Source organism: Xenopus laevis, chromosome 6S (genome assembly GCF_017654675.1).
Source record: "Xenopus laevis strain J_2021 chromosome 6S, Xenopus_laevis_v10.1, whole genome shotgun sequence".
NCBI lineage: Eukaryota > Metazoa > Chordata > Amphibia > Anura > Pipidae > Xenopus > Xenopus laevis.
Genome location: NC_054382.1, coordinates 647,423 through 669,321, shown reverse-complemented (window position 1 = coordinate 669,321; position 21,899 = coordinate 647,423). Strand labels below are relative to the sequence as shown.

Sequence of the window (21,899 nt, the reverse complement as noted above, 5' to 3'; positions counted from 1 at the left end):
TACAATTCAATCAACTATTGGTAAGGCGCTTGAACTTTTACAGGTTACTATTACCAATTTGTCTGAGAATCTTACCTCTCAAAGTCGTCAGATACAGGAGCTACAAGATGTGGTTTCTGATATTCAGGATAATACGACTTCTACTTCATCGAGATTGGATGACCTGGAAAAAAAGACAAGAGAAATGCAACTAAAAATAGATGATCTGGAAAATAGAACAAGAAGGAATAATTTAAGATTTATAGGAATCCTATAAAATAAGTGACATCATCTCATTTATTACTAAAATAATCCCAAAAAAACTAGGGGTTGATCAATTGCTACAAAATGTGAAATTGGAAAGAGTTCATCGTATTGGCCCTTTGAGGGAACAAGTGCCTCTCAGACCAAGGGCAGTCATTGCAAAGTTTTTGGACTACTCTGAAAAAGCTTTATTACTTCAGGCTTACAAAAAGAACCACATACTGGAGTTTGATGGTTTCCGAATTCTCATATTCCAAGATTATTCAGTTGTACTTTCTCAAAAAAGGAAAGAGTTTAGTGCAATTTGTCAGTCATTATTTAAGATGAACATTAAATTTGCACTTACATACCCGGCTTTTCTAAAAATCTTTTTGGTCTCAGGAATTCGCACATTTGAGAATCCTAAAGACGCTTCAAATTTTATATTTCAGCTTGAAAGACAACATTCTCTTAAAGTTGCATCGAAAGGCGCAAATTCTGATTTACAGGCATCTCAGGATAAGATTACAGCTACTAACTCAAGTTCCAGATCCAGTTCTCCTATCCCAAGGGAAGGTGCTTATTCTGGTCTACAGGCTAAGGAAAAGAGACAAGAGTTGAAAGGTCCCTCGCGCTATTCTTTGAAATCTCAAGATAAGATTGCAAATACTATCTCAAGATCTAGATCCAGATCCCCTATCTCACAGGAAGATGTTATTTCGGGTTTCCAGGCCAAGGAAAAGAGACAAGAAATGAAAGTTTCCTCAAGACACTCTTTGAAACTTCAAGACAAGATTGTAAATACTAATTGAAGTTCTGGTTCCAGATCTCCTATTTCACAGGATATGCATGATTTAGAGAATACAATGACCTAATTTAGTTTTTTTTTAGAAAAAACATTATATTTTGGAGATGTTTGTTTTCATAAGTGAGAAGTGTTGTAGTCTTTCCTCCTGTCACTTTTCTTGAGAAGAGAATTTATACTTCCTCTCTCTTTAGGAAAAAAGTGAAGTCACTGAACTTAATGTTTATATTTTTGGTGCTTTACTCTATTATTCTAGGTTGGGTGGTGAATTTTGGTGCAAAAGCACTGAGTTCTAGAAGTTTTTTTTTTGCTTCAAGATTTGTTGGTATTCAAGGTATATATCTTGTTAATAAGTGTTACATATTGAGATGTTCATCTTGCGCAGGTTATGTGCGAGTTACAAGATTATTTAGTAAGATGTTTTTTGAATTTTTTTTCTTTCAATGTTACCTTAATTTCAGTAATTTGATCTGTATGAATATTTTCTGTCCTGGCACATTCTATAATTTATTTTGGATATTTTTAAATCATTATTTCACTTCTTTTGATATGTTTCAATGCTTAACATAATTACTTGGAATGTAAATGGGCTCAATTCATTCATTAAGAGGAAGAGAATCCTATTGGAGCTTAAAAAACTGAAAGCTGATGTGGTCATCTGTCGGGTGAGGAATCTCAAAAATTAAAAAGGGGATGGGTTGGTCATGTGGTATATTCTCCTGCAGTTAGGAAAAAAGGAGGCGTGGCAATTTTATTTCATAAATCTATAAACATACAAGTATTAAATTCTGATAGTGACGTCAATGGTAGATTTGTAATGGCTGAGGTACTTTTACAGAATATGAATTGGCATTTGGGCTCTTTATATGCTCCTAACTCGGGTAAGGAAGAGTTTTACTCTCAAATTGTTCAGAAAATAAGTTCCTATCCACAGAATAGATGTATAATTGGCGGAGATTTTAACGAATCTTATATTTGGCCTCTAGATAAGAGTGGTCCAGCTCAAAAGGAGTCTTATAGGAAATCTAAGTTATTGTCAATGTTTGAGAGTCAAACTGGGTTGGTGGATCTTTGGAGAATGTTGAACCCAACAGAAAGAGATTTCACTTTTTTTTCTCATCCTCATGGGGTGGGGACTCGGATTGATTATCTATTTTCATCGATTGATGTCCTTAATAAAACTAGGGCGGCGAATATTGGTAATATCACTTTTTCAGACCATGCCCAAATTTTGATTGAGATAGAACTAGGTTTCTTACCTAAATCTTATATTCCTTGGTCATATCCCATCTTCCTAAAAGATAAACCAGAATTTAATGATAAACTAAAAGAGAGTTGGAAATTATTTCTTAAAGAAAATATGACAACACTAAATGAAAAATCTAATTTGCCATTACTGTGGGATACGTGGAAAGCAGTAATTCGGGGTGAGATTACTTCCTATAAAATCCATTTCATGAGAAAGATTAATAAGGAATTCATTCTTCACTCCAAAGCTCAGAAAAAGGCCTACTTGAATTTTGTTATGCATCCTACTAAACAACATAGTGAGAAATATAAGGAATCTTTAGATAAACTTAAACATTGGACTAGTTTGAGAGATCAGTCCTATATGGCCTATTATAAGGCTAAATTTGGTAATTTACATAATAAGGCAAGTAGGTTTTTAGCTAATATGTTTAAGAATAGTAAGACTTTTCACAAACCAATGTTGATCAGAAATCATTTGGGTCAGTTAACCAACCTTCCTAAAGATATAGTCCATATCTTTAAATGTTATTTTGAGTCTATTTATTCTTCTTCACAAACAAACGCTAAGGAAAGTTTAAATTTTCTCTCAAAAGTTAACTTTCCGAAGTTATCAGAGGAACAATTAGTTTCACTGAATCAACCGATATTCAGGAAGTTATGTCTACCATAAATTTACTTAAAGATTTTAAAGCTGGAGGACCTGACGGTTTGACTTCCCCCTTTTATAAAAATATGAAAATGGAATTTGCCCCCTTTTTGACTAATCTTTATAATGAAATATATTGTCATGGGAAAATTCTTGATTCAAGCATGGTCTCTCATATAAAATTAATTCCAAAAGAAGGTAAAGACCTTTCCCAGCCTGCTTCTTTTAGACCTATTTCGTTAATAAATATTGATTTTAAGATATTAACGAAAATAATAGCTGATAGACTATCCTTTTTGTTACCTAGTATTATTTCCTCTCAACAAAATGGTTTTGTGAAAAATAGGACTGGGGTTAAAAACATTCGTACTTTATTGAATGTCATTTATAATGCTAAGAAGTCCAGGATCCCATGCTCAATTTTGAGTCTAGATGCCGAAAAGGCTTTTGACAATGTCTCGTGGAAATATCTTTCTCTATGTTGTAACAGATTTGGTCTGAAAGGGGAATTCATTTCATTACTTGAATCTATTTATTCAAAGCCTAAGGCTAGAATTGCAGTACTGGGTGAACTTTCTGAAACATTTGGGCTATATAGAGGAACTCGTCAAGGTTGTCCTTTATCTCCACTTTTATTTAATATCTCTATGGAGCCACTAATTAGATATTTAGACTCTTCAAATTTATTTCAAGGAATGAGGTTTAATGGCAAACATATTAAATCATTAGCATATGCTGACGACCTTCTCTTATTTGTTAGTAATCCTTCACATTCAATTAAAAACATTTTTGATTTTTTTGATTACTATAAAACTTTCTCGGGATACAGTATAAATTCTAGTAAAACAGACTTATTGAATATTTGCTGTACTATTCCTAATCAAGTACTTGCTGATCTTAAAATTAAGCCCCCATCTGGCAAATTGAAGTATCTAGGGATATTGGTTTCTTCTGATCTATCTAGATTGTATACTTTGAATTTTACCCCATTAATTCAAGTAATGAGTACTTGTTGTAAAAAATGGATTGATAGTCCATTGAATTTAATGGGAAGGATTGCATTGTTTAAAATGTTGATCTTTCCAAAAATTGCATTTCCTATTTTAAATCTTCCGTTATTGATAAAACATTCAGATGTGCAGAATTTGGACCGAATTTTGAATAACTTTATATGGCATAATAAAAAACCTAAAATTTCTCTATCCAAGCTTAGAAACCCTAAATGTTTAGGGGGACTTAATGTTCCAGATTTTAGAAAGTTCAATGTAGCTGCCAATACTAGATATATTGTGGAATGGTTATCGGGTAAAGAGAAATTTACTAACCTAGATTTAGAGCAATTTTTAGATTCAAAAGAACATATTATCTCTTCTATTCATAGTAGATGGTCTGAGCAGCATATAGATGTAAGGAGAAACCCGATTTATAGGGATACAACTAGCACTTGGAAAATTCTATGTAAAAATAATAATTTAAACTTTAATGTTTCGCCTTTCTTATCTCCATTCTTTTTGGGAGGTTTTCCTAAGAAGAATAGAAATCAAATATCTTGTAGATGGAGAGGATATGGTGTCTTTCAAATTAGTCATATTATTGATCCAAGTTCTGGAGATCCTTATTCTTGGGAAGTTATCAAAGGACTTTATGATCTATCGGAGAAGGAAAGGCTAAGTTATATGCAGATCAGATATGGTTTCCAAATAATTGATAACAAAACAAAATCGCAATTAAGACATCATCCGTTTTATGATTCATTATCACAATTAGTTGAAGATCTTAAACTAAATAATATTTCATGGATTTCAGCACATCTTTTAAACTTGAGGACTTGTAATTTAGATCCACTTGAAAATGCTAGTAAAAAATGGTCTTTGTTTTTGGGCGTTGGTGTGTCTTCTAGGGATCTTCTAAATTCTTTTAAAAATTTTAGGAATAATATACTGTCTGAGAGTTGGAGAGATCAACAATTCAGATTTATCCACTTAGGATATGGACAATTATTCCAGAGTAACAAAGATTCTCGGAGGGTTTCCTATTGCCCGAAGTGCAAAGAACAAAATATTGATTTTTTTCATTATATTTGGAAATGTCCATTCATTAAAACTCTTTGGGATTTAATTGAACGTCATATTAAGGATGTGGTTAAATTGGATATAATATTGAATCCTCAGTTTGCATTATTAGATGTCAGAGATTCTCTTTTGGTGTCTAGTTATGGTTCTTCTACGAATGTTTCTGATGAGATTTCATCCTTCTGTTGGCTAGTTATGGCAGCTACTCGGAAAGCTATTTTTTTGTGCTGGATCAGGGATACTCCTCCGTCTGTGAATGATGTGCTTTCTTACTTACATAATTTATGTTTGCAGGAGGTAATCAGATTCCGGATGGATGATTTATCTCAGAGGAATAAAGTAAAATACAGATGGTCCATATATATCTCATCTTTAGATAATGCTAAAAGAGAATTTATTCTTAAGCTGATGGGACAAGATGTTGCGAATGAATGAATTGGGTAGAATTAATATTCTTTTATATTTATATGTATATGAATGTGCCATTATTATTATTATTTATATATTATTATCTAAAATTTAAGCAAATTCATCTATGTTACCTGACTACATACTGAATTTTGGTAAATTACAGGTCAATTTGTTTTCTTTTGTTATGTTAGCTTGTTTTTTTGTTTTTTTTTGTTCACATGATAAAATTTTCATGTTAATATTCTGAACTGTTCTTCTTTTAATGTGAAAGACTTCATGATTGTATACATACATGATTCAATGTTTTATTGAAACTTATTGAAACTTAATAAAAAGAATTTGAAAAAGAAAAAGATTACACACTTCATGTATCGACCGTTCTATCTCTTCCCTCTCTGTCTCCACCTTGTGGATTATATGAGACACAACATCCTACTCCTGCACCTGAGTCTTTAGGTAGAACTTCTCTATGTCTGGGGTCAGATCCTTCCTGTCTCTTATCTGTTTGTCTCTCTCTAGTGTCAGTACTTCATCTCTTTTTTCTCTCTCTCTAATGATTCTCACCCAGGTATCCCACCCTACCCAGAATGCAGCATGGAGGGGCTCAGTGAATGTGGCAGTGAAGGTGTGTAAGTGTCTGATTGGCTCACTCAGCTCATAAAAGGACAGACGTCCAGCCTCATAGTCCAATGAGATCCTGATTCTCCTGCAGGAAGGGAGGTGGGGTAAATCTGTACATTTACTGTCATGTCCTACTGAATATCTGTTATTATTATTCCATCTGTACAAACCCCAGGACTTGTTATTATTCCCAATATCAGACTGTTTCCCTCCCCTCTCTATACTGGGATAGGCCACCCCTACCTCCCACACCCCTGATTCACTGACCTCCACTTCCCAGTAATGTCGCCCTGAGGGGAAACTCCTGCTGCTTAAAGCCTGAGCATATTTCTGAAATCTCTCTGGGGATTGTGGGTAATGTAGTTCTGTTAGTGAGTAGGAAGCAGATTTCCTGTCCCCTGATACAGATACAAGATTATGAGCCGTGTTTATATCCAGTAACAGGTCTGTAGCCTCCTGCCCATAGATCCGTGTCCTTATACCCAGCACAGTATGAGCCAATCCAGGGGCCATTATCCCATCTGTGCCCCCCTCATTATGTGCCCCCTCAATTCCTTCTGATTCTGGTGCCAGTGAGACAACTAATGTATCAAACAGATTACACACTTCATGTATTGACTGTTCTATCTCTTCCCTCTCTGTCTCCACCTTGTGGATTATATGAGACACAACATCCTCCTCCTGCATCTGAGTCTTTAGGTAGAACTTCTCTATGTCTGGGGTCAGATCCTTCCTGTCTCTTATCTGTTTGTCTCTCTCTAGTGTCAGTACTTCATCTCTTTTTTCTCTCTCTCTAATGATTCTCACCCAGGAATCCCACCCTACCCAGAATGCAGCATGGAGGGGCTCAGTGAATGTGACAGTGAAGGTGTGTAAGTGTCTGATTGGCTCACTCAGCTCATAAAAGGACAGACGTCCGGCCTCATAGTCCAATGAGATCCGGATTCTCCTGCAGAAAGGGAGGTGGGGTAAATCTGTCCATTTACTGTCATGTCCCACTGAATATCTGTTATTATACCATCTGTACAAACACCAGGACTTGTTATTATTCCCAATACAGGACTGATCCCCTCTCCTCTCTATACTGGGATAGGCCACCCCTACCCCCCACTTCCCTGATTCACTGCCCTCCACTTCCCAGTAATGTCGCCCTGAGGGGAAACTCCTGCTGCTTAAAGTCTGAGGATAAAGCTGAAATCTCTCTGGGGATTGTGGGTAATGTAGTTCTGTTAGTGAGTAGGAAGCAGATTTCCTGTCCCCTGATACAGATACAAGATTATGAGCCGTGTTTATATCCAGTAACAGGTCTGTAGCCTCCTGCCCATAGATCAGTGTCCTTATACCCAGCACAATATGAGCCAATCCAGGGTCCATTATCCCATCTGTGCCCCCCTCATTATGTGCCCCCTCAGCCCCACACAGTGCAGCTCCATGTGATTCCTGTGCCAGTAAGGAACACAATGTATCGCACATGTTACACATCTCCTCCATGTCAGGGATCTGCCTGACCAACTCTTCCCTCTCTGTCTCCCCCGTGTGGATTATATGAGACACAACATCCTCCTCCTGCATCTGAGTCTCTGGGACCAACTCTTCCCTCTCTGTCTCCACCTTGTGGATTATATGAGACACAACATCCTCCTCCTGCATCTGAGTCTCTGGCTCCAACTCTTCCCTCTCTGTCTCCCCCTTGTGGATTATATGAGACACAACATCCTCCTCCTGCATCTGAGTCTCTGGCTCCAACTCTTCCCTCTCTGTCTCCCCCTTGTGGATTATATGAGACACAACATCCTCCTCCTGCATCTGAGTCTCTGGGACCAACTCTTCCCTCTCTGTCTGTATCACATGGAAAATCTCATCTTCTCTCTTCTCTTCTCCACTGAGCTCCTCCTGCATCTGAGTCTCTGGCTCCATCTCTCCCTCACACTCTGTCTCTTCCTCCTTCTCAGGCTCCTCCTTCAGGTTCTCATTTACCTACAACAAAATGAAACATATAGAGAATATTACTGTTACATATAGAGAGTGTTACTGTTATACCCAGCACTGTACCTATAGAACTGTATTTAAAGTGACAGTACTGAGTAATACAAGTCATTCTGTTACATTAGAACTGCACAAGTGGAACCCTGGTATCACCCCACGATGGTGCAAAACTCGACAGGGCTGCGGTCACAACAACAGGACAACAGCAGCAGCAATGATACTATAGCTTTATACCTACTGTCACAATACACACACAGTAAATAAACTGGGACAGAATTACAGACATAGATCAATAGTAGTAATAGTAGATACACAGCAATATCATTCATGTTACTCTGTAACCAAGTGATACTTATTTAACCCTTTATTGACATACACATCTTTAGAACAGGATCACACTCACTTATACCAGGGGGTATATATATATATATATATATATATACACCTGAACGAGCAGGAACGCACAACCATAAACGATCCAAGGGCCGGGTGCCAGTCTGTAAATCAATGCAAAATCCCTCCAATGACGGCACTCCAGAATCAGTCACGCTTGAGTCAGTAGTTATCGATCATAAAGGTTTATTGAAGTGGACTAACGTTTCGATTCCACGCAGGACCCTGACGAAGATTCCTGTGTGGAATCGAAACGTTAGTCCACCTCAATAAACCTTTATGATCGATAACTACTGACTCAAGCGTGACTGATTCTGGAGTGCCGTCATTGGAGGGATTTTATATATATATATATATATATATATATAACAAACAAGGGAAAGTTGTGCTCACCACTATTTTTTAAAAACATTAGGCGGGGGTGCAATGAGACTGTGACCACAAAATACATATAGACACATACAAGAGTCCTCTGCACTCAACCCATTATCAATATATTTAAGACAGAGACATTTTGTGCTACTGAAAAATGCCTTACCCTTTAAACAAAACAGGGATTGTTTGTCCATACTCTTGTATGTGTCTATATGTATTTTGTGGTCACAGCCTCATTGCACCCCGCCTAATGTTTTTAAAAAATAGTGGTGAGCACAAGTTTCCCTTGTTTGTTATAGTTTATACAGGAGCAGTGACCAGCTCCATGTTGTAGCTCCCACCCTTCCCAGCTATAGTCAGGTGATCCCACTGGTGTCTAATAAAAGGGCAGCCAAGTTTGGGAGTTTTACTTTGAAAGCAGCAAGTAAGTTGCAGGTAAAACTTAGTCCCTTTGTAAAATGTATAATGAAGCAATAGAATTCTTAATGAATCAGATGAAAATTAAGCGTAGGACTGGCCAGATATGGGATGACTTTGACGTAGTTGGCCAGCTTAAATATATTGCAATATATGGACAAACAATCCCTGTTTTGTTTAAAGGGTAAGGCATTTTTTAGTAGCAGTGTGCACAAAATGTCTCTGTCTTAAATATATTGATAATGGGTTGAGTGCAGAGGACTCTTGTATGTGTCTATATATATATATATATATATATATATATATAGACACATCCTTGATAAAGGCCCGGATGCGGGCCGAAACGTTGGATGCACAGTGTGTATTGAATAAACACGTTTGACTGAAGAAAACGGTGTGCTGGTCCATTCTATGCATATATATATATATATATATATATATATATATATATATATATATAAGTGAAGTTAGAGATCACCACAGTCCTCTAGAGTGAAATTCCCCCACTCTCCATTCATTTCTATGGGATTATGAAAGGCCTATTTATCAATGGATGAACTTTCACTTTCACCCATTGATAAATACGCTTTTTAAAAATCCCATAGAAATGAATGGAGAGTAGCGGAATTTTACTCTAGAGGCCTGTGATGATCTCTAACTTCACTTATATATATATATATATATATATATATATATATACCCCCTGGAATGGTTCTTGTGGCAACTCTCTACGTCTGGTCTCCTGGCAGGGTCGGGCCAAGGTGGGGGCAGAGTAGTCACGTGTCTGGGGCACAAAGCTGGGGGGCACCAGGTATGTACCTGCTCTGTCACGTACCCCATGTTGGTCACCTCTCGTGTATGGGCACTTCAATGCATGTGCGCATGTGGATGAACGCGAGCGCCAACCCGTGCATGCACGCAATAAAAACAGTTTGCGCATACGTACGCTCAGTTATGGAGGGGGGCTGTTGGGTCTGGCCCAGCTCTGCCCCCCGGATACAGTGAAACAGAGATTTACAGAAGTGATGTGGGGGTTGGGATTTCCCTAAACCGCACCCTCCCTTAGCCCACGCTCACCCACATCCACACGTCCGGGTTGCTTTTATAGATCTGTGCAGGTAAATGAGTGAATATAAATTATAGGAATAAAAACTCCTCCAGTACCTGACCCAGTGCAGTGGGAGGAAGAAGAAGAAGAAGAAGAAGAAGACTGATGCCAGTGTCGGGCTGATTCATGGCCCACATTCATGTCAGGGTGGCATTAGCCCATATCTCCTGACATTTTGGAAATAGATAGAGGAACAAAAAGATTTGTCACGGAGAGTGTGATGGAATTTTTGTGGCCACGCCCCCTAATTACCATGTTCATGTTACAAAATGTGTCAGGTTATGAAAGTCTGAACACATTTCGGTGTTTTTTGTTATTACAGTTTTGCTAATGAAGCGGAATTGCCCTTTAATCTGTGAGTCTTAGTTCTCCCAAGAGACCTGTTATCTTCAATTGTTACAATTGTTTCTTCGCTTAACTGAAATTGTTATAAAAGTATCTAAGTGCAACTGCCACATTTTCTGGGCTCCTAGCCAAAAGCCAATTAAGTTAGAAACTTTGTATCTTTTTCTTGGTGTTCAGTGCAGGAGATCAAAGAAAAAGTCGGGACATTTCTGTAACAATCAACCAGTAAAAATCAGGACTGTCATGTGAAAAATGGCACAGTTGGGAGGTCTGCATTAGCCCAGGGCCAGAATTAGGGGCAGGCAGAAGAGGCAGCTGCTAGGGTACAATGATAGGGGGCACTGGGCAGGTCTTTCTAAAACTGTCTTCTGCCTACTCCTAGTCGCACCCTCAGTCTTACTCCCCTTCCTTCCCTCTGTCACCAACCTCATAGTTGTGCACATGGGGGGGTGACTGGTTGGGTTGCCCAGAGCTACTCATAGGAAGACACATACTACAATGATGTAAAGAGAAAAGTAATCTGAACCTTAATCTGAAATCCCTCTCTAGGCCTCCAAATGAGAATGTTCAACTCTACTTACAGTGAGTATCTCCTACATCTAAACATGGGCACCAGAATAATTCTGCAAGAAAAACACAAGGAGGAGCAGATATAGAAACACTATGAGGCTACTCATTTACATCAACCCCACCTTCAAACCCACCACTAAATGGGACAACAATCACTTTGCACCTGCCCAATGCACCTCAACTCATATTTGTGGCATCAAGAAAAAAGTCACCTCCAGATACTTTCACCCCAATATTAGCATTATGTGTACAGTATGTGATTGGCTCAGAGGCTGATGACCACTTCCTGTTACACTTCAGTCTAGTGCTGGGCAGAGGGTGGGACTTCCTCTTTTGTCTTTCACTTCAGGTGGGAGTCGCTGCTACTGGGAGCCTGGAACTTAGACCCCAAGGGGTAAATTTACTAAGTGGCGAAAATTCACCAGTGATGGCTTTGCATCCATCGCAACACTTTGTGAGGTGGAAATCCACTCAGACAGCGCTAATTTACTAAAATGTGAAGTTGTGTCCAGTTGTGCTGGTGAATTTTCGCTAGCGTTAATTTGGCAATCAAAGCAAAAGATGCGCTAGTGTTCAATTCTGCCTAATCTGTATACACAAGTCCAGGGAACCTTAATAAAGACAATAGAGTTGTTATATTGCCCTACACATGAGCCCACAGTATAGTTTATGTGACATATGTTAGGAAATGTACCCAAAAAAAAAAAAGTAATTTTGCAGCCTATCACTGAAAAAAGGAAAAGACCCCAGTGTTTTTTGTGAACTTTTTCCACTAAAAATATGATGTAAGAAACAGAAGATTGAGGAAGATGTACAGGTATGTACTCCATTGTACTTCTCCTGGTCTGAGCTGGAGAAGGAAAGTCTGGAGGAAGAGCTAACGTATATGCAAATTAGATTTTGATTCAGTTCGGTATTCGGCCTAATCTTTAGCTAAGGATTCGGGGGTTCGGCCAAATAGTGAAATTGGTGCATCCCTACAATAAATCACTAGTACCAAAATGCTTAACAGCTACAGACACATCTCATGATTTCTTTGTGCAGTTCAACAAGAGCATCTTACCTACTAATATACAGTATCACAGGTTCAAGTGCAGAGTATATCTTTTATTTTATATCAAGGGCTAATGACAGAAGGTGCAAGTGCCAATTAATACTCCGTAATCCTTAAAAATACATAGATATTCATTGACTTCAATATTTATATAACAAATACCAGAGAAACATTGGGAAGACACAAATGACAACAGTAAAATATAAATGAATCTTCTCCGAGAGCGTCAAATACAACCTTATATTCTATACACCTGCTTCAGGGATCATTTATATAAGTACAGCCAAAGTCTCTCCGGGAGATTATACAGTATAGTGAATAAAGTACCCCCTCTTGTAAAATATAAGGATATTATAAGTAACTGAGGAGTTTCATGACCATATAAAAGTACGAGGCCGAAGGCCGAGGGGCAAATTCACTAACATTTGTATTTTCACCAGGCGCAACTTCGCCGCACTTCGCCAGGCGTAGTTTCGCCAGGGCTCCGCAAATTCACTAAAATCCGAAGTTGCGCTCAGGGGTAGCGTAAGGTTGCGGAGTTGCGCTAGCGCTGATTCGCTATGTAAAACGAAGTTACGCTAGCGAAGGCTAATTTGCATACGGCGCCAAATTCAAATTTCAATGGAGGAATACGTATCAGCACTACAAATGCCTAGAAAACCTTCAAATCATCAAATAAAAATGTTATTTTGCCCTACACATGTGCCCACTGTCTAGGTAAGTTGCCATGAGTCAGGAAATGTAGGGGGGAAGGAGGGGAGCCCCAAAAAATTTTTCGATCTTTTTCAGCCTATCACCCATAATGTAGAAAACACGCCAGCGTTTTTTGGGACTTAGAAAATTTTTTGACTTTTTTTGAAACAATCCCTATCTACTCTATAGCGCTTCGCCTGGTCTGAGGTGGCGAAGGAAGTCTGGCGTAAAAGGTAGCGTTCAGTACACTGCGCAAGTTAGTGAATTTGCGTAGATACATTGCTAGCGAAAATTCGCCTGGTGTAAGGGTGCGAAGTAACACGAAAATGCCAGACACTAGCGAATTAATGCTAGCGTTCGGCGCTAAGTGAATTTGCCCCCGAGTGTTTTTATACAGGTCATGGAACTCCTCAGTAACTTCTAATATCCTCATATTTTACAACTGGGGGTACTTTATTTATTATAATACACAAATTTCAATGAGTCATGTGACAGAAATGACATCAGAACTCACTGTTTATAAGGATATAATTTACAAGATATTCATGGCTTTTGTGTATTATAAAGTATTTCATCAATAAAGCAGAAGTAATTTTATACAACAATCAGAGATGAACAGATCAGAGCAGAATTAAGAAATAGTGATTATTAGAGAACAATAGGACGTCTCTCAGGTACATTCAATAGCTGATACTGATGGACTTGAAAGACTTTCTAGATAGAACATAATGAATAATACAGTTGGGAAACAGATTGATACAAGTACATGAGATAGAAGTTCTGGTGGAGTTGGGAGAAGTCTCTATAAAGTGACTCACCTGAACCCAAATCACTTTCCTCCTCTGTCACTTATTAAGGGGCTGCCGTCCAGCTGAAGAGACCGTGTGTCCGTTGAAGAGCAGAGGGGAACATACACTTGATAGAAAGATGCAAATAAAAAGGAAAGTAAAATATCAGCAGAGTTACATTAGTGTCTGTTGTGTACAGTGTGAGGTCTGTTACACACTGGCCTCTATAGCAGCCTGTATATATATGTATGTGGGAGGCTCATCCAACTCTCGTGGTGAATAAGAGACAAAAGAACCTGAGAGACCGGTTGGGACACATTCGAGTCAGTCAGTTAGACAGCAGGGGACATGACTGATGGACACAAGGTACGTACAAATGTGGCTGTTGTGTAACTGTCACTTATCAGCACTGACATATTATCAGAACTGCCAGTGACTGGATCAGGAGTGGGACAAATATCAATTGTCAGAGTGAGATTTACATCAAATGTCCATGTGGGAAACTTTATGTTGGAGAGACCAAAGTCGGTCAAAAAATAAAAAAAAACTCGAATTGAAAAATGCTTTACATTTGCCAAAGCCGCTCCCTCGCTGTGATTTCTGCAGCGTTTAGATGGCAACGTTTCACATTTGGGTTTTGGCGCTTAAAGAGCTCGTTCACCTTCCAACACTTGTTTCAGTTCAGTTGCTTTCAGACAATTCCCCAGAAATAAAGAGTTTTTCCAGTGACTTTCTATTTTATATTTGTGACTGTTATTCTAATATTGAAGTTTTCATCTTCTTGTGTGTTTGTGAAGCAGCTGTGGGAGGGGGGTCAGCGACCCTCTAACTGATGCGTGAGTTGATCCATGTGTTTGTCCCTTAAAGCAGCAGTGCCCAAACTTTACTAAAGTGGGATCTACTTTTAGTGATATTGTCCCATTATGATCTACATCCATAAAAGAATTGTTACCATTCTGTTCCATGGAAAATATATTATCTTGATTCATGAAAAAAAACATATTGTTCTATTTAACAAACAACTATTTCTTATGTAACTGTAGGGCCCTATAGGGATACAGGCCCTATAGAGTTAATCTTTTCACCATTTCTTTGGGTTATTGGGTAGAATCCCTGTTACAGAATAACCTTTACAGTGATAGGCTGAGAGATGTGATGACACTGCTCTGACTCACTCCTATATAGTGTGTGCAGGGAGTGGCCTCTTCCTCTTTTGCCTCTGGATGTGATTCCAGCTGGATGTGCTCAGGGGGACTGAGTGCAATAGGCCCAGAAGAAGGCATGTGTCCAAGTCGGGGACCAGGAAACCCCGTGAATGAGGAACAGATATACTAGGGCAGACTTGTCATAGTCTCTCTAGGAGAGAAAGGCAGAGAGGTGAGAGAGAAAGAGCAGCTGAGCTCCAACAAGGATTTGCAGTAAGGGAGGAGCTTCCCAGAGGCTCTGTGTGTTGCCTCCAGTCAGGGACCTCAGTGAAGAGGGACTGTAGGGTACAAGCTGCTTCCTGACAACTTCCAGGAGGGAAAGGTTGTACTGCATTTGCCTGTGTATCTCTGTGTGAGCCTGCCTTTGATCTGTGTGAACTCTCAATATGCTGTTTTCCTCAACTCCTGCGTGACTACTGAAACCTGTGGTCATTTGCCCTTTTTGGCATAGTTAAATAAACCGTTTTCTGTTTTACTGCAAGAACCTCCTGGCGCCCATCTTTTGTTGTGTGCACAGTAGCCTGGGGGATGTAGTTGCACTACACCATAGAGGGAACACTTCCACATGGCGAAGGCCCTGACCCTGTTGTGTGAAGTCGCGTGTAACCCATGCTTCTACTGCTAGCTGGACCGTTTAACTATTTGTGTGCTATGCAGCCCAAATAGGTGTTACATTTGGCTGCCCAACGTGGGGCTCGATTCCCTAAAACCAGGCTGTGCATTGTTTTGTTCGAATCGTACGAATTTGTCGGAGCGTACGAATGGATCGTACGAATTTTTCGAAGTGGATAAACGGAACGTACGAATTCTTCGAATCGTACGAATTTCCTTTAAAGTATTTGGCCGTGGGTTCGGGCTTGGAGGTTCGCCCCGAATTTCACGAAGGCCTGCGGATGTCACTTGGATGGGAGGAAGATGGATGTCCCGGATGGAGCCATTTCCTGCTCATGTGTGATCCTGGATCATGGATCTGGAAGAGGAGAACCTGGAGGATGGATTCTTCTGTGTTTGCTACAGCTCTTTTATGGACTCCTGCAGAGTGAGATGCCTAGAGTGCTGCTTGCTTGTTTTTTTGTGGCTGGAAGGACTGCTGGACTAAGTGGGTTCTAACAAAAGACTATTGATCTCCACCACCATTTCTTCTGCCTTCACCTACTTGCTGAGTAGTGTTTCTGCACCCAAGGACTGGCCTGTGTGGACCCTTGGGAGGGGGAGAAGTATTTTTGCAGATGTGTAATAAAGTTGACCAACTGCAATGTTTATTATGCAATTGAAAATGTTTGATACAGTATTGTGCATGCTGTGTTTCCTTTACAGTGACCATTGTTACCAGGTATGCCTTAGGAGAGGATACCAGAAGTGGATGTGATGGTACTGTAAGTTGAAATGTTGGGGATTGTTAAACCATTGTCAGGAGAAATGGGGTTTTTTCCCCCGGGTGAATGTAGGGCCCTATAGGGATACAGGCCCTATAGAGTTAATCTTTTCACCATTTCCTTGGGTTATTGGGTAGAATCCCTGTTACAGAATAACCTTTACAGTGATAGGCTGAGAGATTTGATGACACTGCTCTGACTCACTCCTATATAGTGTGTGCAGGGAGTGGCCTCTTCCTCTTTTGCCTCTGGATGTGATTCCAGCTGGATGTGCTCAGGGGACTGAGTGCAATAGGCCCAGAAGAAGTCATGTGTCCAAGTCGGGGAGCAGGTAACCCCGTGAATGAGGAATAGTTACACTAGGGCAGACTTGTCATAGTCTCTCTAGGAGAGAAAGGCAGAGAGGTGAGAGAGAAAGAGCAGCTGAAGCTCCAACAAGGATTTGCAGTAAGGGAGGAGCTTCCCAGAGGCTCTGTGTGTTGCCTCCAGTCAGGGACCTCAGTGAGGAGGGACTGTAGGGTACAAGCTGCTTCCTGACAACTTCCAGGAGGGAAAGGTTGTACTGCATTTGCCTGTGTATCTCTGTGTGAGCCTGTCTTGTTCTGTGTGAACTCTCAATATGCTGTTTTCCTCAACTCCTGCGTGACTACTGAAACCTGTGCTCATTTGCCCTTTTTGGCATAGTTAAATAAACCGTTTTCTGTTTTACTGCAAGAACCTCCTGGCGCCCATCTTTTGTTGTGTGCACAGTAGCCTGGGGGATGTAGTTGCACTACACCATAGAGGGAACACTTCCACATGGCGAAGGCCCTGACCCTGTTGTGTGAAGTCGCGTGTAACCCATGCTTCTACTGCTAGCTGGACCGTTTAACTATTTGTGTGCTATGCAGCCCAAATAGGTGTTACATAACCATAACAGAATAATTAACTGAATGAAAAGAATAAAACAGGAGGGGGATATAGACAAGTTGTTTGTTGACAGTTTCTTGAGATCTACTGATCACCAACTAAAGATCTACTGGTACATCCCCATCTACCTTTTGGGAACCCCTGTATTAAATACAGCTGTTAGAATTGATAAAATAGTTACACGTATATTCCCCATAGATCCTACTATATATATATATATTATAAGATACGGGTGTCTAAAGGGCACTATATTGTGTGTATTTCACCAGCATTAGGCTGCTGAAATCAAAACTGCAGGGAAAACTGTATTACTGCAGCAAGTAAAGCTGTCTAATGTGTGAACCGGCTCAGTAAAAGCTGGATTAGGGGTCCCTGGAGTGGATGGAAGAGAACAGGGTGGGCTTCCATTCCTTGCTCTATGGAAGGTTTTGCAGCTGGCTAAACTAGGTAAGTAATTAGTTAATTAAGGATAGTTAAAAGAAGGTGTAGAGCAACACCTCAGTGCTGCTGTTTCCCCATAGAGACCTCCTGGAGTGGAGGAGGGTGAGGGGCCACAGAAGGAGTGCTGGTGAACATTAGGGAACCAGAGGGGGATTCCCCTGAGTTGGAGAGAGCTCCAAAGGTCTGGGAGAGGAGCAGAGAAACCACTCCCAGGAAACACGTGTCTCAAGTGTGCCCAGAGAGGATTCTGGGAATTGTGGTCTGTTTAAAGCCAGTGAGGGCTAAAACTCAACTGTGAGTAGTGTTGCCACCAGGCCGGTATTTTAAAACACCAGCTGGGGCCGTAATTACAAATGTACAATGTAGCTGCCAGTAAATTTGTAATACACCTAAAAAAAGCCCGTGGCCTGCCCCCTGCCTGCTCCAAAATTACCTTTTTTCCTGGGCTTCTTGGCAAATTCATGTGTATGGCTCCGCCCCCTTTGACGTCACGACCCGGCCAGCCAATAGCGTGTCACAGTCCCGCCCCCTTTATTGTCACGGCCCTGCCCTTTTAACACCGCCCCCTCCACCTGCCGGTATAGATTATTATATTAAAAGGTGGCAACCCTAACTGTGAGTAAAGAGAACACCAGTGAGGGTGTGAAGTGCGACTGTTTACGTTATGTGATTTCCCCCATATGAAACCAGTGGGCTGAAGAATTGTGTTTGTTTGAAATAAAAGGCAACAAAGCGGCAATTTAGACTCTTCAAGGTGCTCAGTCTCCATTTATTTGCTAAAATCTGTGCCGGGGCCTTGGGTTTCGCTACCAGAAGCTCACTATATATAATACACAAAAGCCATGAATATCTTGTAAATGATATCCTTATAAACAGTGACTAGTGATGTCATCAGTTATAAACAGTGAGTTCTGATGTCATCAGTTATAAACAGTGAGTTCTGATGTCATCAGTTATAAACGGTGAGTAGTGATGTCATCAGTTATAAACTGTGAGTAGTGATGTCATCAGTTATAAACTGTGAGTTCTGATGTCATTTCTGTCACATGACTCACTGTATTATAATAAATAACGTACCCCCAGTTGCCCTTCGGCCTCGTACTTTTATATGGTCATGAAACTCCTCAGTAACTTATAATATCCTTATATTTTGCAAGAGGGGGTACTTTATTCACTATATATATATATATATGATATTTTACTATTTTGATTTATGTCTTTCCAGTGCTTCTCTGGTATTTGTCATATGAACACTGAAGTCATTTAATATAAATGTATATTAAGGATTAATGAATAATTATTGGCACTTGTTGCTTCTCTCATTACTCCTTTATACATATAATAAAATATAGACACTGCACTTGCACTTTTGATGTATATTAGTATACAAGATGCTCTTGTTGAACTACACACAAGTATCTTGAGATGTGTGTGTGTAACTTTTATGCATTATGTTACTAGTGATTTATTGTCACTTGTGCATTTGTTATTACACTTTAAATGATACGTCTGTTACACATACAGTATGTTGTTGTTGTTGAACTGTACATACAAATTGGTACTTCCAGTGTGTGTAATTCTTGTGCACTTCTGAGCCAGCACTTTGTAATGTTTGTGCATTTAGTAATCAATGGTTGGTAAAGATGAACTACGTAGCTGTATATATAGAGAAATATGTGAATTGTGGGCTTATAATATAAAGGAATAGAAGTGCGTTGCCTGGGAGATAAAGTTGCTCCAGACCAATAATAAAGAAGAGAATCATCAGGGAGGAGACGTGATGTCCAATTAGATAAAATGTTTAGAAGTGACATCACTGTGATCATGTGATTCTCTTAAATACTAGTTCTCATAGGGGCAAATTCACTAAGGCGTGAAGCGCCGAACGCTAGCGTTAATTCGCTAGCGTTTGGCATTTTCGCTACTGCGCAAATTCACTAACGAACGCTGGCGTAGTTTCGCTAGTGTTACTTCGCATCCTTACGCCAGGCGAATTTTCGTTAGCGACGTAACTACGCAAATTCACTAACGCGCGCAGTGTACTGAACGCTACCTTTTACGCTAGACTTCCTTCGCCACCTCAGACCTGGCGAAGCGCAATAGAGTAGATAGGGATTGTTTAAAAAAAAAAAGTCAAAATTTTTTCTAAGTCCCAAAAAACGCTGGCGTGTTTTCTACATGATGGCTGATAGGCTGAAAAAGATCGAAAAATTTTTGGGGCTCCCCTTCCTCCCCCCTACATTTCCTGACTCATGGCAACTTACCTAGACAGTGGGCACATGTGTAGGGCAAAATAACATTTTTATTTGCAGATTTGAAGCTTTTCTAGCCATTTGTAGTGCAGATACGTGTTCCTCCATTGAAATTTGAATTTGGCGCCATATGCAAATTAGCCTTCGCTAGCGAAACTTCGCTTTATATAGCGAAACAACGCTAGCACAACTTCGCAACCTTACACTACCCCTGTGCGCAACTTCGGATTTTAGTGAATTTGCGAAGCGCTGGCGAAACTACGCCTGACGAAGTGCGGCGAAGTTGCGCCTGGCGCAACTTCGCATCTTAGTGAATTTGCCCCATAGTCCCTCCCCTCAATAAAACTCAATAAAAATGGTTTTATTGAGGGGAGGGACTATGAGAGCTGGTATTTAAGGAGTAAAAGAAAAGAGACTAGTTGGATTTTGCCTATAACTAAGTGCTAGGTAAGCATGAAACGCGTTAGGCGCTATAAGGGGTTATTTTTCTAATGTATTTTAATACTTTGATGTAATAAACTCTATTTTTTAACTTGTCAGCATGCCTTGGAGAATTAAGTATAAAGATCCTCTAATGTCCTAGACATGAGCCCACCCTAAAACAAATGTGACATGCCCCTAAAAAAAAATGTTACCACAAACACCTTTAATAGTTTGTAATTTTTGAATTAGTTGACAATACCCCTTTAAAATATGAAAAAATTGCAGTTTTTTTATTATAATTATTATAACTTCGCCGGGTCTAAGGTGGAGAAGGAAACTCTGGTGAAAGGAGAAACATTCTGTAAAATTCTCACTTTTTTTGGGGAGTAACGATCAAAAATTCAGCAGGTGATGGGGAGCAAAGCTACACGAACGACTGTCTCTTTCACTAGAGAATTGTCCTCTTTGCCTGTTAGTAAATTGATGAAGTCTTGGAATTTCTGGTGAATTTTCACTTCACCCTTTAGTAAATGTGCCCCTAAGAGGGGGTGGGAGAAAAATCACAGGTAAATTATGATGTGTGTTCACTACAACTTGAAGTTTCCTTGTTCCACTAACTTTCACCCACAGATTTTTCCACCTCTCCAGATAAACAGACAGGTTTTACTGCATTTTCAGCAGCCCATTGTTTTTTAAACAAACCCCAGACTGGTTCCATCTCACACACATAGGCAGTGGCAATTCTGAGCTGCCGCCCCTCCCTCAGTTTCTCTAGTAGTGGTGGGAGAACAGCAGCCTCTCGAGTAGTGGTGAGGAGGAGATCAGTTTCTCTAGTAGTGGTGGGGAGGAGAGCAGTTTCTCTAGTAGTGGTGGGGAGGAGAGCAGTTTCTCTAGTAGTGGTGGGAGGAGAGCAGTTTCTCTAGTAGTGGTGGGAGGAGAGCAGTTTCTCTAGTAGTGGTGGGAGGAGAGCAGTTTCTCTAGTAGTGGTGGGAGGAGAGCAGTTTCTCTAGTAGTGGTGGGGAGGAGATCAGTTTCTCTAGTAGTGGTGAGAGGAGAGCAGTTTCTCTAGTAGTGGTGGGGAGGAGATCAGTTTCTCTAGTAGTGGTGGGAGGAGATCAGTTTCTCTAGTAGTGGTGGGGAGGAGAGCAGTTTCTCTAGTAGTGGTGGGGAGGAGAGCAGTTTCTCTAGTAGTGGTGGGAGGAGAGCAGTTTCTCTAGTAGTGGTGGGAGGAGAGCAGTTTCTCTAGTAGTGGTGGGAGGAGAGCAGTTTCTCTAGTAGTGGTGGGGAGGAGAGCAGTTTCTCTAGTAGTGGTGAGGAGGAGATCAGTTTCTCTAGTAGTGGTGAGGAGGAGATCAGTTTCTCTAGTAGTGGTGAGAGGAGATCAGTTTCTCTAGTAGTGGTGGGGAGGAGAGCAGTTTCTCTAGTAGTGGGGGGAGGAGATCAGTTTCTCTAGTAGTGGTGAGAGGAGAGCAGTTTCTCTAGTAGTGGTGGGGAGGAGATCAGTTTCTCTAGTAGTGGTGGGAGATCAGTTTCTCT

General features: G+C 40.2%; 2 protein-coding genes across 2 annotated transcripts in view; both read right to left on the bottom strand.

Annotated features, from left to right (window-relative positions):
* Positions 1-21,899, bottom strand: part of LOC121395196 (zinc finger protein OZF-like) — a 461,594-nt gene that overhangs the window by 328,388 nt on the left and 111,307 nt on the right.
* The window catches only part of LOC121395241, an 88,898-nt gene continuing 72,838 nt past the window's right edge, over positions 5,840-21,899 (bottom strand). The window contains exons 5-6 of the mRNA XM_041568275.1: positions 6,511-7,849; positions 5,840-5,985 (exon numbers count right to left, since the gene is read on the bottom strand). Coding sequence (XP_041424209.1) covers positions 5,840-5,985; positions 6,511-7,849 — 1,485 coding nt within the window. The remainder of the gene's footprint in view (positions 5,986-6,510; positions 7,850-21,899) is intronic.